At 48.3% G+C, this 19432-nt stretch overlaps 1 protein-coding gene across 3 annotated transcripts in view; it reads left to right on the forward strand.

Annotated features, from left to right (window-relative positions):
• The window catches only part of LETM1 (leucine zipper and EF-hand containing transmembrane protein 1), a 140186-nt gene that overhangs the window by 105817 nt on the left and 14937 nt on the right, over positions 1–19432 (forward strand). For all 3 annotated transcript variants that reach the window (XM_063924802.1, XM_063924806.1, XM_063924809.1), the window contains 3 exons: positions 5606–5767; positions 7491–7631; positions 8626–8760. In XM_063924802.1, the coding sequence (XP_063780872.1) occupies positions 5606–5767; positions 7491–7631; positions 8626–8760 (438 nt within the window). The remainder of the gene's footprint in view (positions 1–5605; positions 5768–7490; positions 7632–8625; positions 8761–19432) is intronic.

A 19432-nucleotide genomic window follows, 5' to 3' on the forward strand; every position in this document is an offset into this window, starting at 1 on the left:
ATGGCGTCCCGCCTCAACAAAAAACTGGACAGGTATTGCGCCAGGTCAAGGGACCCTCAGGCAATAGCTGTGGACGCTCTGGTAACACCGTGGGTGTACCAGTCAGTGTATGTGTTCCCTCCTCTGCCTCTCATACCCAAGGTACTGAGGATCATAAGAAGGAGAGGAGTAAGGACTATACTCGTGGCTCCGGATTGGCCAAGAAGGACTTGGTACCCGGAACTTCAAGAGATGCTCACAGAGGACCCGTGGCCTCTACCTCTAAGAAAGGACCTGCTTCAGCAGGGACCCTGTCTGTTCCAAGACTTACCGCGGCTGCGTTTGACGGCATGGCGGTTGAACGCCGGATCCTGAAGGAAAAAGGCATTCCGGATGAAGTCATCCCTACCCTGATCAAAGCCAGGAAGGATGTGACCGTGCAACATTATCACCGGATTTGGCGTAAATATGTTGCGTGGTGCGAGGCCAGGAAGGCCCCTACAGAGGAATTTCAACTGGGTCGATTCCTACATTTCCTGCAAACAGGACTGTCTATGGGCCTAAAATTAGGGTCCATTAAGGTTCAAATTTCGGCCCTGTCGATTTTCTTCCAGAAAGAACTGGCTTCAGTTCCTGAAGTTCAGACGTTTGTCAAGGGGGTACTGCATATACAGCCTCCTTTTGTGCCTCCAGTGGCACCTTGGGATCTCAATGTAGTTTTGGGGTTCCTAAAATCACATTGGTTTGAACCACTCTCCACTGTGGACTTAAAATATCTCACTTGGAAAGTGGTAATGTTGTTAGCCCTGGCTTCAGCCAGGCGTGTCTCAGAATTGGCGGCTTTATCCTATAAAAGCCCTTACCTAATTTTTCATACGGACAGGGCAGAATTGAGGACTCGTCCTCAATTTCTCCCTAAGGTGGTTTCAGCATTTCACTTGAACCAGCCTATTGTGGTGCCTGCGGCTACTAGGGACTTGGAGGACTCCAAGTTGCTGGACGTAGTCAGGGCCCTGAAAATATGTTTCCAGGACGGCTGGAGTCAGGAAATCTGACTCGCTGTTTATCCTGTATGCACCCAATAAGCTGGGTGCTCCTGCTTCAAAGCAGACTATTGCTCGTTGGATTTGTAGTACAATTCAGCTTGCACATTCTGTGGCAGGCCTGCCACAGCCTAAATCTGTAAAAGCCCATTCCACAAGGAAGGTGGGCTCATCTTGGGCGGCTGCCCGAGGGGTCTCGGCTTTACAACTTTGCCGAGCAGCTACTTGGTCAGGGGCAAACACGTTTGCTAAATTCTACAAATTTGATACCCTGGCTGAGGAGGACCTGGAGTTCTCTCATTTGGTGCTGCAGAGTCATCCGCACTCTCCCGCCCATTTGGGAGCTTTGGTATAATCCCCATGGTCCTTACGGAGTTCCCTGCATCCACTAGGACGTCAGAGAAAATAAGAATTTACTTACCGATAATTCTATTTCTCATAGTCCGTAGTGGATGCTGGGCGCCCATCCCAAGTGCGGATTGTCTGCAATATTTGTACATAGTTATTGTTACAAAAATCGGGTTATTATTGTTGTGAGCCATCTTTTCAGAGGCTCCTCTGTAATCATGCTGTTAACTGGGTTCAGATCACAGGTTGTACGGTGTGATTGGTGTGGCTGGTATGAGTCTTACCCGGGATTCAAAATCCTTCCTTATTGTGTACGCTCGTCCGGGCACAGTATCCTAACTGAGGCTTTGAGGAGGGTCATAGGGGGAGGAGCCAGTGCACACCAGGTAGTCCTAAAGCTTTTACTTTTGTGCCCAGTCTCCTGCGGAGCCGCTATTCCCCATGGTCCTTACGGAGTTCCCAGCATCCACTACGGACTATGAGAAATAGAATTATCGGTAAGTAAATTCTTATTTTTTCCCAGGACTCGTGTGCAGTGATGCACCGATACCTGTTTTGGTTTCAGGAGGTCTCTGACTAGAGATGACAGCTCCTTGGCTTTCTCCTGCGGGAGAAACACTTTTCTGTTCTGTGTCCAGAACCATCCCCAGGAACAGTAGGCGTGTGGTAGGAACCAGCTGTGACTTTGGAATGTATAGAATTCATCCGTGCTGTTGTAGCACTTCCCGAGATAGTGCTACTCCGACCAACAACTGCTCCTTGGACCTCGCCTTTATAAGGAGATCGTCCAAGTACGGGATAATTAAAACTCCCTTTTTTCGAAGGAGTATCATCATTTCTGCCATTACCTTGGTAAAGACCCTTGGTGCCGTGGACAGTCCAAACGGCAGTGTTTGGAATTGGTAATAGCAATCCTGTACCACAAATCTGAGGTACTCCTGGTGAGGATGGTAAATGGGGACATGTAGGTAAGCATCCTTGATGTCCAGGGATACCATGTAATCCCCCTCCTCCAGGCTTGCAATAACCGCCCTGAGCGATTCCATCTTGAACTTGAATTTTTTTATGTATGTGTTCAAGGATTTCAAATTTAAAATGGGTCTCACCGAACCGTCCGGTTTCGGTACCATAAACAGTGTGGAATAGTAACCCCGTCCTTGACTATCACCTGCTGGGAATACAGCTTGTGAATTGCCTCTAGCACAGCCTCCCTGCCTGAGGGAGTTGTCGGCAAGGCAGATTTGAGGAAACGGCGGGGGGGAGACGCCTCGAATTCCAGCTTGTACCCCTGAGATACTACTTGAAGGATCCAGGGATCCACCTGTGAGCGAGCCCACTGATCGCTGAAATTTTTGAGGCGGCCCCCCACCGTACCTGGCTACGCCTGTGGAGCCCCCGCGTCATGCGGTGGACTCAGAGGAAGCGGGGGAAGAATTTTGATTCTGGGAACTGGCTGACTGGTGCAGCTTTTTCCCTCTTCCCTCGTCTCTGTGCAGAAAGGAAGCGCCTTTGACCCGCTTGCTTTTCTGAAGCCGAAAGGACTGTACCTGATAATACAGTGCTTTCTTAGGCTGTGAGGAAGCCTGAGGTAAAAAATTTTCTTCCCAGCTGTTGCTGTGGATACGAGGTCCCAGAGACCATCCCCAAACAATTCCTCACCCTTATAAGGCTCTATGTGCCTTTTAAAGTCAGCATCACCTGTCCAGTGTCGGGTCTCTAATACCCTCCTGACAGAATGGACATTGCATTAATTCTGGATGCCAGCCGGCAAAATATCCCTCTGTGCATCCCTCATATATAAGACGACGTCTTTAATATGCTCTTATGTTCGCAAAATAGTATCCCTGTTTGACAGGGTCACAGACCACGCTGCAGCAGCACTATCTGCAGGTCTCAGTCTAGTACCTGAGTGTGTAAATACAGACTTCAGGATAGCCTCCTGCTTTTTATCAGCAGGTACCTTCAAAGTGGCCGTACCCTAAGACGGCAGTGCCACCTTTTTTGACAAACGTGTGAGCGCCTTATCCACCCTAGGGGATATCTCCCAGCGTAACTTATCCTCTGGCGGGAAAGGGTACGCCATCAGTAATTTTTTAGAAATTACCAGTTTCTTATCGGGGGAACCCACGCTTTTTCACACTTCATTCACTCATTTGATGGGGGAACAAAACACTGCCTGCTTTTTCTCCCCAAACATAAAACCCTTTTTTAGTGGTACTTGGGTTAATGTCAGAAATGTGTAACACATTTTTTATTGCCGGGATCATGTAACGGATGTTCCTAGTGGATTGTGTATATGTCTCAACCTCGTCGACACTGGAGTCAGACTCCGTGTCGACATCTGAGGGAGCGGGCGTTTTTGAGCCCCTGATGGCCTTTGAGACGCCTGGGCAGGCGCGGGCTGAGAAGCCGGCTGTCCCACAGCTGTTACGTCATCCAGCCTTTTATGTAAGGAGTTGACACTGTCGGTTTATACCTTCCACCTATCCATCCACTCTGGTTTCGGCCCCATAGGGGGCGACATCACATTTATCGGCATCTGCTCTGCCACCAATTAAGCCTCCTCATCAAACGTGTCGACACAGCCGTACTGACACACCGCACACACACAGGGAATGCTCTGACTGAGGACAGGACCCCACACAGCCCTTTGGGGAGACAGAGAGAGAGTATGCCAGCACACACCAGAGCGCTATATAATTTAGGGATTAACACTATATTGAGTGAATTTTTCCCAATAGCTGCTTGTATATACAATATTGTGCCTAAATTTAGTGCCCCCCCTCTCTTTTTAACCCTTTGAGCCTGCAAACTACAGGGGAGAGCCTGGGGAGCTGTCTTCCAGCTGCACTGTGAAGAGAAAATGGCGCCAGTGTGCTGAGGGAGATAGCTCCGCCCCTTTTTCGCGGACTTTTCTCCCGCTTTTTTATGGATTCTGGCAGGGGTATTTATCACATAAATAGCCTCTGGGGCTATATATTGTGATATATTTGCCAGCCAAGGTGTTTTTATTGCTGCTCAGGGCACCCCCCCCCCCCCCCCCCCCAGCGCACTGCACCCTCAGTGACCGGAGTGTGAAGTGTGTTTGAGGAGCAATGGCGCACAGCTGCAGTGCTGTGCGCTACCTTGGTGAAGACTGATGTCTTCTGCCGCCGATTTTCCGGACCTCTTCTTGCTTCTGGCTCTGTAAGGGGGACGGCGGCGCGGCTCCGGGAACGAACACCAAGGCCAGTTCCATGCGGTCGATCCCTCTGGAGCTAATGGTGTCCAGTAGCCTAAGAAGCCCAAGCTAGCTGCAAGCAGGTAGGTTCGCTTCTTCTCCCCTTAGTCCCTCGTTGCAGTGAGCCTGTTGCCAGCAGGTCTCACTGTAAAATAAAAAACCTAAAATAAACTTTCTTTCTAGGAGCTCAGGAGAGCCCCTAGTGTGCATCCAGCTCGGCCGGGCACAGAAATCTAACTGAGGTCTGGAGGAGGGTCATAGTGGGAGGAGCCAGTGCACACCAGATAGTACCTAATCTTTCTTTTAGAGTGCCCAGTCTCCTGCGGAGCCCGTCTATTCCCCATGGTCCTTACGGAGTTCCCAGCATCCACTAGGACGTCAGAGAAATGTTATTAGCGTTGCACTTTTTTCTTCTCACCTCCCCTGTCTTAGTGCATTTGACACAGGACAGCACAATAGAACACTTGCTTGGCTCTCAATAAGAGGGAACTGAACTTGCTATGTGGTGCAACCGAGAAGTGTTTGCAGAGGTCACGCGTGATGTGTCCTGTTTTGTCAGCAGCTCGCTTAAATCACAAAGCTTATAACATGCATGTAATCACACACACAAACATGACGTTTGTGGGGGGTTTCCGTGCATTTTAACACACTGTTAACACATTGACACAGCTCAAGTGTTTAAATCTATACGGATTCTTTAAATCCTTTTTCATTGAAGTGATTGTGTTTCTGTCTCTAATGTTCCTGATGGTGTCATTTTGAATTTGTTGACCATAGTAGTTAGTCTCCTGAAGTCTGTACCTGATATGTCCCTTTGTTTATACTAGACATTTATAGAAAATTAATTGTGACAATATATCCCCAGTGTATCTCTCCCTGCTCATGGGGTAAAGCATTTCCCTTCTTCTTGTCATTACGAAAGACGTTGCAAGTGATTTGTTCCTCTGTGATGCTCCCTAGCACTCTGTTCTGTGGCCTATCCCGCACATTACCATGTAATGTCTCTCTTTTGTAGGCTAAAGAGGCCCAGGTGAAAGTGGCTGCAGTGGAGGGGGGCAAGGTGGACAACAAAACCAAGCTGGAAGCCACACTCCAGGAGGAGGAAGCGATTAAGAAGGAGAAGGAGATGGACAGGCTGGCTGAGGTTGCCAAGGAGAGCTTACAGACTGCAGCTAAGGTAAAGGCCTGGTCTCTTATTGGATTGCGCAAATCTCTTTGACCTTCATAAGAACATAGACAAGAATATATATGCTTCATTGCAATACGTACACTGCAGGCTGGGCTTATGCTGTGTTCTCCAGATCATTATTTTAGTCTTATTAAAAGAATAGTAAACCCATATTTACTTTCCCAACCATAATATAGGTTTCCACTCCACACTAATCACAATATGGTCCTCAGTCTCTCCCAACACCAATTGCAATATGCCCCTCATTCTCTCCCAACACCAATCGCAATATGCCCTTCATTCTCTCCCAACACCAATCGCAATAAGGCCCTCGTTCTCTCCCAACACCAATCGCAGTAAGGCCCTTGTTCTCTCCCAACACCAATCGCAATAAGGCCCTCGTTCTCTCCCAACACCAATCTCATTAAGGCCCTCGTTCTCTCCCAACACCAATCTCATTAAGGCCCTCGTTCTCTCCCAACACCAATCGCAGTAAGGCCCTCGTTCTCTCTCATTAAGGCCCTCGTTCTCTCCCAACACCAATCTCATTAAGGCCCTCGTTCTCTCCCAACACCAATCTCATTAAGGCCCTCGTTCTCTCCCAACACCGATCGCAGTAAGGCCCTCGTTCTCTCCCAACACCAATCGCAGTAAGGCCCTCGTTCTCTCCCAACACCGATCGCAATACGGCCCTCGTTCTCTCCCAACACCAATCGCAATACGGCCCTCGTTCTCTCCCAACACCAATCGCAATAAGGCTCTCGTTCTCTCCCAACACCAATGGCAATATGGCCCTCGTTCTCTCCCAACACCAATGGCAATATGGCCCTCGTTCTCTCCCAACACCAATCGCAATATGCCCCTCGTTCTCTCCCAACACCAATCGCAATAAGGCCCTCGTTCTCTCCCAACACCAATCGCAATAAGGCCCTCGTTCTCTCCCAACACCAATCGCAGTAAGGCCCTCGTTCTCTCCCAACACCAATCGCAGTAAGGCCCTCGTTCTCTCCCAACACCAATCGCAGTAAGGCCCTCGTTCTCTCCGAACACCAATCGCAATACGGCCCTCGTTCTCTCCCAACACCAATCGCAATACGCCCCTCGTTCTCTCCCAACACCAATCGCAATACGCCCCTCGTTCTCTCCCAACACCAATCGCAATAAGGCCCTCGTTCTCTCCCAACACCAATCGCAATTTCGCCACTCGTTCTCTCCCAACACCAATCGCAATTTCGCCACTCGTTCCCACCGGACGTCAATCCCAATATGGCCCTCGTTTTCTCTAATCACAATACGCCCCTCGTTCCCTCCCAACACCAATGGCAATACGGTGCACACACAAACAATAGTATGGCCCTCACCACAATATATATCCCCAACTAACACAGTCAAAGAATAGTGGAGTTGGGGAAAAAGGTAACTAATTTCTGACTTGGTAAATGTGCTGGAATTGTTTTTGATTCAACGTTAAATGAAAATGCTCAGAGTGCCAAATTGTATTACATGGATGTTTTCACCAGAAAATATTTGTTGGAAATGAAGGAAACCTAAAGCAATCTCCTCGTTCACTTGATTAATGTACAGTTTCTAATTAAAGCTGCATGTGTGGCATCAGGGGGATAAAGGAAGTGTGATCTAGACTCATAAGTGTCTCGCTTTTCTATGATCGCCTGAGCACTTCACAACTGATCTGTCCCTAGTGTTTGCTGATGCACTTACTCTTCTCCCACAGGTGGAGGCACAGCCCGCTCCTGAGCTGGAACCAGTGTCTGTGGATGTGAGTGCCGAAGCTAGGCCCGACGTGGCTCCGGTGAGCGTGTCTGATCAAGCGGAGGTACTGATAGACACTGCACCCGTCTTGGGGGGTATTAAGGTATGTGCACTGATTGTATTACACGTTCTATGTAACTGCAGGATATCAAACACACAGGACCCATGCCTCAAATATATTACTTTATACATTTAATAGGGGTGTGTATGAATAATGGAGTACAGGTAGAACAGACTTCATATACATCCATATATATTATTATTTTTGATTATAAATGAATCTGATGACTCTTGACCTCTATCTGGATACACAGGAACACTCCTACATCAACAGTGAATCCTTCTATTCTAAAGCTATTTCCTGTTCTGTATTAATGGATACCTTTCGCTGCATTGACACCTAGAGTCATGAGGGAATTAACCAAGATTGGCAAATTCTTATGATTCAGCAGTGTGCAGGGTACAAGGTTCTCTCTTCCCAGATAAGATGCATAATTTTATGCATGGCTTGCCTGATTTCAGTATGCAGATTAAGTCTGGTATTTTGGCGAATCAGATTGGAGAAGGGACTTTGTATTCGATCAGGACGGGGGAAGGGGACTCCCTTAGCACGCCTGGGGTCCCTGCTATTGGGTATATGGTAAATAGTGTTGTACGTGCATAGCATTGTAATGGACAGTGGTCACATGCTGTACTTTTGTGTGACAATGTGATACCTCGTAGAATAGTAATGGTGTACGAACTGGAGTCCATTTTTTATTGAGCGGGGGAAGGGGGTGTACGTTTCAGTTGCTAAAATGATAGACTGAAAACGGAACACGGATTTGCTAGTTAATTATAGTTATTATATAGAAAGATCATTCAACTCCCTGTGTTCTTGTATATACATGCCAGTTCCATCCTATGTTTATGCCTCCTGCTTTTTTCACACTTCTCATTTGTGGTGATGTAACTCCAGTTTAGTAAACCATAAACCGCCCCGTTCCGAGCCTTCTCTCGATATGTGTGCGCAAAAAATATATCTTCACCATCCTAATGGAGCGGGCACACTAAGCCCAGAGTCAGTTCTGTGTCACAATACCGTCTCCTGTTTTCAGGGTGAAGAAATAACGAAGGAGGAAATTGACATTCTAAGTGATGCCTGCACCAAGCTGAAAGAGCAGAAGAAACTGTTGACAAAGGAAAAGGAAGAGCTGTCCGAGCTGAAGGATGATGTCCAGGAGTACAGTGAGGTAGGGAGGCATGTTCCCATGTTATAAGCCAGGTACAGGGAATGCAGTTTCCATGGTATGCTTGTCAGGGGTACTGGGTAAGGGGTTCCCACGGGGGAGGGGGGGGGGGTTGTTTGTAAAGTTATGGTAATCATGGATACAGGAGAGCCATGTTATTGGGGAGGGGGGGGGGGGGTTGTTTGATCCCATAGTCTGATGTCAGTGATGCAACTTGTTATCTATTATGTCCTAGAGGATACTAGGGATCCATTTAGTAACATGGGGAACAGACGAGTCCACTAGGAGCCATGGGCACTTTAAGAATTTGATAGTGTGGGTTGGCACCTCCCTCTATGCACCTCCTGCCGGAATCCATTTAGAAAATGTGCCCGGAGGAGGCGGTCACGTTTATGGAATCTCCTGAAGAGTTTTCTGCATTTATTTTATCTGTTTGTTGTTTTCAGGCAGGACTGGATGGCACCAGCCTGCCTGCTTCGTGGGACTTAGGGGGGGAAAACGGCCCAACCTCTTGAAGGGTTAATGGTCCCGTTCCCCGCTGACAGGACACTAGCTCCTGAGGGAACTATTCGCAAGCCCCACCACAGCGAGCGTACATTCACGCAGCCACCCCTAACAGAGCCAGAAGAGTGGCGAGTACTAAGCCGGCGTCCCGGTTAGCGGGTCGCCGGCCATGATGGCGGTATGAGGGTACGGAGATGCACGGCTTCTAACCGGGGCGGCCTCGGTACACAGCTTCTGAGGGGGCGAACGGAGTCTCAGTACACCGTACCCACACTGGCAACAAAGACTTAAAATGGATCTGGCTCCATTTTAAGCACTAAATTACCTCAGCCAGTATAAAAAAAAAGCGGGAAGCCCGCACGCCATGAGTGGGTGGGGCTTTAATATGAGCGGATCCAGTAGCTCACCAGTGCCATTTCCCCTCTGCAGTGGACGCAGACGCTGACTGACAGGGACGCGCAGCTCCTCCAGGGAGACTCCAGATTACGTCATCGGTACCAGGGGGTCATAGCAGGAAGGGGAGCGACTATTAGTGTACTGAGTCCCCAATCTAGACACTTGGTCTGCGACCCGGCTAAGCTTGGCATTAGCAATACGGGCGTTGTGTGCTGGCTCCAAAATATCTCTCTCTCTCCCTGGAAGGGCTCTTTGTGGCTTAATTGTGCTTTTAACCTTTTCCTGTGTGTGGGCGTGCGTGCGCTTTCACATTTACAATATGTCAGGCAAGTGTGTTTCATGTACGGCAGAGTGTTCCTCTTTCCCAGGGGGCTCACTACTGTGTAGTCAGTGTAGTGCACCTTTCCAGGCTAGTGGGGCTGAACCAGCACGGCTGGATTCCATAAAAGGAATGATTTCCAATATTTCTTCTAAATTGTCCCGCAATGAGAAAAAGACGCAATACTTAAGACAGTCTATGGATGAGTTTATGAACAGAGACTCAGTCCCCAAACCAGCGTCTCAGACCCCTACCATTTGTCTGCAAAAACATACTCTGGCCCATATCCTGCAGTCTGATTCTGATGACGGGTCAGACATGGAGGAGTGTGAGGTGGACTCAGAGTGGGGCGGATGTCACAGGGAATAGAGGCTCTTATAGAAGCTATTAGAGACGTTCTGCAAATTCCTGATAATGTGACAGAGGAGTGTGAGGAATCGTATTTTAATGTAAAATAAATCCTCAGTCACTTTTCCTGTGTCAAAGAAACTGAATACCCTGTTTGAAGAATCGTGGGATAATCCGGATAGGAAATATCAAATCCCTTAGAGGTTACTCTCATCCTTTCCTTTTCCTCCTGAGGATAGGAAAAAATGGGAAAATCCATTGATAGTGGATGCATCAGTATCCAGGCTGTCACGGAAAATAGTATTACCTGTCCCTGGTGCAGCTGATCGTAAAATTGAGACTACACTTAAATCCTTGTACACAGCTGCTGGGGTGGCCCAGAGACCCATTATAGCATGTGCGTGGATCACTAAAGTCATGATAAATGGTCAGGTAACCTAATTGAGAGTTTAGATTCCTTATCTAGGGGGGGGGGGAGATTGTTTTACTCCTGCAACATATACAGGACTCTGCGAACTCTGTGATGGAAGCCATAAAAGAAATAGGCTTGCTTAATGCGCGCACCACTGGTATGGCAGTGTCAGCACGCAGGGGCTTATGGCTACACCAGCGGACTGCTGATGCGGACTCCAGGAAAGGCGTGGAAGGCCTACCGTTTACAGGAGAGGCTTTATTTGGAGATGAACTGGATAAATAGATCTCTGAAGCTGCTGCTGGTAAGTCCACTTATCTTCCATCCGCAGCTCCCCCAGCCAGGAAGGCCTACTCAGCTTCCAATTTGCAGTCTTTTCGGACAGCCAAGTATGAGGGCAAAACCAGAGGTTCTTCTACAGCCACCAGAGGCGCTAGAGGAAAACCATGCAAACTAGCAACTGCCGGTTCTCAGGAACAGAGTTCAAGCTCTGCTTCCTCAAAGCCTTCAGCATGACTGTGGACCACGATGCCTGTAAGACTGGTGGGTGGGAGCCCGGCTAAAATTCTTCAGTCACATCTGGACAAATTCGTGCCAGGATCCCTGGGTCTTAAATCTTTTTTTCCCAGGGCTATTGACTGGAGTACCAGGAGCTCCCACCTCACAGATTCTTTAAATCAGGCTTACCAGTTTCACAGGAGGCAGGTATAACGTTACAGGACGCCATTCAGAGCCTGATGCAGACTCGGGTCATTGTTCCAGTTCCACCTCATCTATAAACAAGGTGTATTATTCCAACTTGTTTGTAGTACCGAAACTGGACGGTTCGGTAAGACCAATTTTGAACCTCAAGTCGATGAACCCGTACTTAAGAGTATTCAAGTTCAAGACGGAGTCTCTGAGAGCGGTGCTTTCAGGTCTGGAGGAAGGGTAATTCCTAGTGTGTCTGGATATCAAGGATGCATACCTTCACATTCCGATCTGGCCGCCTCATCAGGGTTATCTACGGTTTGCACTGCAGGACTGTCACTACCAGTTCCAGGCCCTGCCATTTGGTCTCTCCACGGCACTGAGGGTGTTCACTAAGGTGATGGCAGAGATGATGTTCCTCCTCCACAAACAGGGAGTGAACATAATTCCATACCTGGATGATCTTCTGATGAAGGCGCCGTCCAGGGAGAGGTTGTTGGACAGCATTGCCCTCTCAACCCAACTACTCCGGGATCACAGGTGGATTCTGAACCTTCGGAAATCTCACCTAAAGCCAACACGGAGGCTTCCATTCCTGGGAATGATACTGGACACAGTCGCAGAAAGTGTTCCTTCCGTTGGAAAAGGTATTGGTGATCCAGTCGATGGTTCGGGACGTACTGAAGCCAACCCGGATATCGGTGCATCTATGCATTTGCCTTCTGGGGAAAATGGTAGCCTCTTAAGAGGCGCTTCAGTACAAAAGGTTTCACGCAAGACTTCTCCAACTCGATCTGCTGGACAAATGGTCCAGATCGCATCTTCACATGCACCAGAGGATCCGTCTGTCGCAAAGAGCCAGGATTTCTCTTCTATGGTGGCTTCAGACATCTCACCTAATCGAGGGTCGACGATTGGATTCTACTAACCACAGACGCAAGCCTCAGAGGTTGGGTAGCAGTCACTCGGGGTGCAGTTTCAGGGAAGGTGGTCAAGTCAGGAAGTCGTCCTTCCAATCAACATTCTGGAACTCAGGGCTGTATACAATGCACTTCTGCAAGCCTCATGTCATCTTCGAGATCAGGCCATTTAGGTCCAGGCGGCCAATGTGACTGCGGTAATGTACATAAACAGACAGGGTGGAACGAAAAGCGGAGCAGCAGTGTCAGAGGTGACAAGAATTCTCCTCTGGACAGAAAAACACGCTGTGGCGTTTTCAGCGGTCTTCATTCCCGGAGTAGACAGCCGGGAAGCAGACTTCCTCAGCAGACACGACCTGCACCCGGGGGAGTGGGGCTTCACCTGGAGATGTTCAGGTGCTTGACACGTCGGTGGTGATATCCACAAATAGACATGATTGCCTCTCGTCTTAACAAGAAGCTCAAGCGGTATTGTTCCAGGTCGAGAGACCCACAGGCAGTGGCGGTAGACGCTCTGACGACTCCATGTTTCTATCAGATGGTGTACGTGTTTCCTCCACTTCCTCTGATCAAAAGAATTATCAAAAGAATAAAAGGAAAAAGGTTCAAGCAATACTCATTGCTCCACTGGCCAAGAAGGACCTGGTACACGGACCTTCTAGAGATGCTACTTGAAGATCCGTAGACTCTACCTCTTCACGAGGATCTTTTGCAACCGGGCCCGTTCGTCTGTCAAGACGTACCCCGGCTACATTTGACGGCATGGAAGTTGAACGGCTGATTCTAGCCCGGAGAGGGATCCCTGACAAGGTCATCCCGACTATGATCCAAGCCAGAAAGGGGGTAACGTCTAAACATTACCACCCTATTTGGAAGAAACACGTCTTTGTGTGAGAGCAGAAAATATTCTGCAGTGGATTTTCATTTGGAACATTTACTGCTTTTTCTCAGGTGTAGATGTGGGCCTACATCTGGGCTCCTTAAAAGTCCAGATTTCAGCTTTGTCCATTTTCTTTCAGAAACAATAGGCTTCTCTACCTGAGGTCCAAACGTTCTTGAAAGGTGTTCTGCACATCCAACCTCCCTTTGTGCCTCCTACGGCACCTTGGGATCTCAATTTGGTGCTGCAGTTCCACCAATTGGACTGGTTTGAACCGTTATAGGAGGTAGACGTAAAATATCTTACGTGGAAGACAGTCACACTGTTGGCCTTGGCTTCAGCTTGAGTGATGTCTAGTGATGTCTAAAGACCATATTGACATTTAGATCTTCCTGACATTTGGCATGTACAGTATTGCTTCACAAGCCTTCCCACTTAAAATGTATCTATTTATCTTTTGTGATAAGTTTTTTTAATACATTTACAGTTAATAATATCACAATATTTAGTCTGTTTACAAAGTAACAATTAGAAGATGGTATCTGATACAGGTGTGAGACTACAGTAACACAGCATGGTGGATATGAAAAGTCTACACACAGTAATTATTGGAATTTGACGTTTTTATGATATAAAACCTAAAATAGAGAGAAATCATGTCTGGCTTCTCTCACTTAATTTGACATGGAGACGCCCAAATTTCAAGTGAAACCTGTCCAAGTAAAAAAAAAAAAAAAAAAGTAATGGAAAACCTATAATAATTTGTTTGCATACGTGTGCGTGCCCATTCATAATGATGCTGTAGATGTGTTCAGTTAGCCAGTCTCATTCACAATCGTTGTCAAAGGTAATTAGCATGCACCAGCCAGCAGTTAAAGGGACTTCTGATTAACCCTAAATGCCAATCCTCTGTCCCTGCTGGATTTGCTTGCATTTTTCTTTTGTTGCATCCTACGGGGACAGCCATGGTCCTTAAAGAGGCTTTAAAAACATCTAACTGATCTAGTTGTTGAAAAGAGCCAAAGCCGCATTGTGCACATGTAAGCGATGGGTGAAGCGGACATGATGGGAGCCATATCTCACAAAAAGGGCAACCAGGCTCATTGAAATTATGCAGCACATTTTTCTTTTTGATAACCCCAAACCATGGCCTCTTATGGCCTCTCTGAAAGCGGAAGCTCAACCATTTCTCTGTCCTCCATCTGGGGGACGCTGCGCCGTTACTTGTGGGTTAGAGGTGTGTGGTAGTGGAGTTTGGCACAGAATCTATCTAAAGCTGACTCCTCCCCCCTCTAACCCCTCCCATCTCCTTCCTGCTCAGCCATATTCAGTTTTTATTTTGTGCCTGTGGAGTACAGACACAGTTTTTATTTCTCCTAGATTTTTTTGTTTGTTGTTTACAGGATGCCTAGTCCCTGTTTACGGGTGACAGGTATTGATGGAGTGGACTAATATTCCACTCGAGGATGCTGTCTAGAAAGGCCACCATACCTGGGTCACTGGGGCCTTTGTACATTAACGACGACAGAAGAAAGGTACCGGACAGCCACAATCTGTCACCGACAGTATTGGGCTGTCCCTATTTATTTCATTCATTTATTTAAATATGCACGCCAGCCGAGCCCCCCCCCCCCCCCCCCCCCCCGGCCGCCAGCGGGAGCGGCGCCGGAGATTTCTCCCCTACAACCGCAGTGAGAGACCTGGAGGGTTGTGGGGACAGATGGCAGACTGGTCCGGGAGAGTCTTCTGACCTCCCGGGACCAGCTAGAAGCCGCCGCGGACGCTGTGAGTAGCGGCGCGCGGCGGCCCGAACTTCCGGTTTCAGCGCGGGGTTACGTCAGCAGTGCAGGGACGGCTTCCCGCCCTGCTCTGCCCGCGCGCGCCAATCTGCCTGACGCCATCTTCTTCTGCACGGAGACAGGGGGACGCTGTGCGCTTCACACACGGAGCCTGCCAGGGGGAGAATTTTAACATAACCGCAAGTATAGAGGGGGCTGATCAAGGGGGGGATTACAGGCCATATTGGAATCCACTAATAAGGAGAGTCTCTGACTTGCACTCAGTTATCCTGGATTAGGTCCCACTCTATCCTTAATGTAGATTGTTAACACAGCTCATTAGTCAGAAGGTTCAGGGTGATTTTATTTTAGTGTATACCTTCAGAATGGAAAAAGTGACTAGTAAACCGGACAGACCTACAAAGGGAAAAACGGCCTCGGTAGTTTATTTTTCCTGCTCTCAGTGTGGCTCAAAGCTGGCTAAAGGTAGTTCTGACGCAGGTACCTTATGTGCTTCATGCTCTGGTGCATCAGTGACAGATCAGCAGGGAGGTTCCGCAGATCAGCCGATGCCCCCATGGGTTAAAAACATGGTGGACGCCATTTCAGATTTGCGTCAATCTAGGGAGACTGAATCTGCTCGGACTCAGGTGGAGCCTTTATGGGCCCAAAATATGGGAAGGTGCCTCACTGATTTAACTCAATCTTTGAATAAGTTTGTAAATGCTGCCAGCAGTTCGACTGCTACTAAGCGATCGCAGCCGTTACCCGCTATAGCGTTTCCAGGTGAGGAGGCGGACACCCTGGCATCTCCATTGGAGGAGGGGGAGGTAGATCCTGAATGGGATGAAGTTTCGGCTTGGGAAGATGAGGAACCTTCTACTAGTTCAGGTGTTAGATTGTTAATAGAAGCCATTCGTCAGACTCTTAATATTCAGGACACGGTGGTAGAGGAAACTCCTTCCCCCTTCTTCAAACGACAAAAGAGACAGGTTACGGCCTTCCCTTCTTATTCTCACTTTGCGGATATTTTAAAAGAACCCTGGCTTAAACCGGATTCTCGTTTTCAGGCGCCTAAAAAGTTAAAATTTCTATATCCTTTTACAGAGGAGGATACGAAATTTTGGGAGACGGCCCCTAAGGTAGATGCTCCTATTTCACATCTAGCAAAAGCTACGGTTATTCTGTCGGTACAGTCTGTGACCTTAAAAGACGCTACCGATAGAAAGATTGAAGCATTACTAAAATCTATGTTTTCTTTATCAGGTGTTTCTCTCCGTCCAGTACTGGCGAGTGCCTGGGTACTTAAGGCCGTGGATGAATGGCTTGCACAGGTGGTATCGGGAATGCAGTCGGATGATCCGTCGGAAGCCATTCACGTAGCGGAACAGATTTCGGAGGCACTCACTTATGTGGGTGAAGCTTTGTTGGATTCGGTTGCGCTACAGACCCGGGTTTCAGCCTTGACAGTATCTGCAAGACGCTCTTTGTGGCTTAGAGTTTGGAATGCTGATTCTGACTCAAAGCAAACATTGACGGCTGTGCCTTTTGAAGGTGAGTTCCTTTTTGGATCAGAGTTAAAGAAGATTATTTCAGATTCTACTGGAGGAAAGAGCCCTTTCCTTCCATCTGCACCTCACAAACCAAAACCTACAAGGTTTCGGTCCTTTCGTACGCAGGGCAGAGGTAACTTCCAATCCTTTCGTGCTTCCTCCAGATTCCCAAGAAGGGGCTCTTTCAGAGGAAGAGGATCTCAGGCTATTCGCAGACCGGCCAGTAAGCCTGCCGACAAACCTGAGGCATGACGTCTCAGGTCCCCTGGAGGGATCAATGAAGGTCGGGGCCCGGTTACTTCAGTTCAGGGAAGTGTGGCTCCTATCGAAACCGGATCGGTGGGTAATGGGGGTCATTTCCAGAGGATATATGTTGGATTTCGAAGAGACGGTCCCAACCCGACTATTCATAACACCTCTCCCAGACGATCCCTCCAGACGGCAAGCTCTTCTTCAGGCAATCACAACCCTCTTACAAAATGGAGTAATCATTCCGGTTCCCTCTCATCAAAGGGGGCGGGGGTTTTACTCAGGTCTTTTTCTTGTGGACAAGCCGGATGGTTCGTTTCGGCCCATTCTGAATCTGAAGGCTCTCAACCCGTATCTCTCAACCCAAAAATTCAAGATGGAATCCATTCGCTCAATTATCGCCGCCATGGAGCCAGGGGAATATTTGGCTTCAATAGACAGAAAAGACGCCTACTTACATGTCCCGATTTGGATAGGACATCAGTCTCTGCTGAGATTTGCAATCGGGCCGGAGCATTTTCAGTTTCAAGCTCTTCCCTTTGGTCTTTCTACGGCTCCCCGAGTTTTTACAAAGGTCTTAGGCCATGTAGTCGCAGTTCTTCGTTGCCAAAGGGTCAACATCACTCCATATTTGGACGACCTGTTGGTCAAGGCACCGTCAGCGGAGATTCTCACTCAGAACCTGCAGTTAACAATGGAGACTCTACAGTCGTTCGGGTGGATAATCAACTTTCCAAAGTCATCTCTACTCCCTTCTCAGAAGATGATTTTTCTGGGACTTTTATTCGACACCAACAGCCAGAAGGTGTTTCTTCCTGCGGACAAGATTCAGGATCTGCAGTCGAGAATCCGAACCCTGTTACACTTACCAGTAGTGTCGGTCCTCAGATGTATGCAGGTGTTGGGCAAAATGGTATCCTCCTTCGAGGCAGTTCCATATGCCAGATTTCATGCCCGTCCTCTTCAAACGCAGATTCTCAACTGTTGGACTCGGACGGAACCTCGGCTCGAATTGCAGTTGATCCGCTTGTCGATAAAGACTCGTCAGTCTCTTCACTGGTGGCTTCACAGTCACAATTTGAAAAAGGGTGCACCGTTCACAATATGGTCTTGGATGATGGTCACCACGGACGCAAGCCTCAGTGGTTGGGGGGCAGTTTTCCAGACTCATCACTTCCAGGGACGCTGGAGCAATCAGGAGTCAAAATTGCAAATCAACATTCTGGAACTAAGGGCGATTCGGTATGCACTCATTCGCATTCAAACCATGGTGCAGGGTCAACCAGTTCGGGTGCAGTCCGACAATGCCACCGCAGTGGCTTACATCAACAAACAGGGAGGAACTCGCAGTTGGTCCACAATGAGAGAGGTCGCTCAGATCCTCGCGTGGGCGGAACGCTGGGTTCCGGTGATCTCCGCGATCCACATTCCAGGAGTCGAAAACTGGGAAGCAGACTTTTTGAGTCGTCACACGATTCATCCGGGGGAATGGGAACTTCATCAGGAAGTGTTTCTCTCTCTAGTGGATCGATGGGGAATGCCAGACATAGACCTGATGGCGTCTCGCCTCAACGCGAAACTTCCTCACTACGGAGCAAGGACTCAGGATCCACAGGCAATCCTGATCGATGCTCTTACTGCCCCATGGCAGTTTCAACTGGGATATGTGTTTCCGCCAATCCCACTGATTCCGCGTCTACTCCAACGCATTCGGCGAGAGGGTCTCGCAGTGATTCTAGTGACTCCAGATTGGCCGCGTCGACAGTGGTACACTCTTCTGCGCAGTATGGTAGTCGGAGATCCCTTTCGTCTACCTCTGCGACCAGATCTGCTTCTTCAAGGACCTTGTCGCCACCCAGATTTACATCGGATGGCTTTGACGGCTTGGCTCTTGAATCCAAGATTTTGAAGGCAAAAGGTCTTTCTCGATCGGTTGTCCAGACGATGATTCGAGCTAGGAAACCGGTGACCTCAGGCATTTACCATAGAATATGGCGTATTTACATTGCATGGTGCGAAAAACGGAGACTGACTCCGCATTTGTTTAGACTACCTCGCCTACTCTCTTTCCTTCAGGAGGGTCTCGACAAGGGCCTAAAGCTTTCTTCACTAAAGGGTCAGGTTTCAGCTTTATCGGTTCTTTTTCAGAAGAAACTAGCAAATATTCCAGAGGTTCAAACATTCCTGCAGGGAGTACTTCGGATTCAACCACCTTTTGTCCCTCCGGTTCCTCCCTGGGATTTAAACTTGGTCCTTACGGCTCTTCAGACCTCTCCATTTGAACCTTTAGAATCAGTTGAACTCCGTTATCTGACACAGAAAGTTGTTTTTCTGTTGGCTATTGCCTCAGCTAGACGAGTATCTGAGTTGGCGGCCCTTTCTTGCAGACCCCCCTTGTTAGTGTTTCATGAGAACCGGGTGGTTCTACGGACTAAACCTTCTTTCCTTCCAAAGGTTGTTTCAGCATTCCATTTAAATCAGGACATTGTACTTCCTGCCTTTACTCCGACATCTTCTTCTGGGGAGGACTCTCATTTGGCTCTTCTGGATGTGGTTCGAGCCTTACGTATCTATTTGTCTCGCACAAAGTCATTCCGTCGCACGGATAACTTACTGGTTTTAATTG

Source organism: Pseudophryne corroboree, chromosome 1 (assembly GCF_028390025.1).
Source record: "Pseudophryne corroboree isolate aPseCor3 chromosome 1, aPseCor3.hap2, whole genome shotgun sequence".
In the NCBI taxonomy this organism is placed as follows: Eukaryota; Metazoa; Chordata; class Amphibia; order Anura; family Myobatrachidae; genus Pseudophryne; species Pseudophryne corroboree.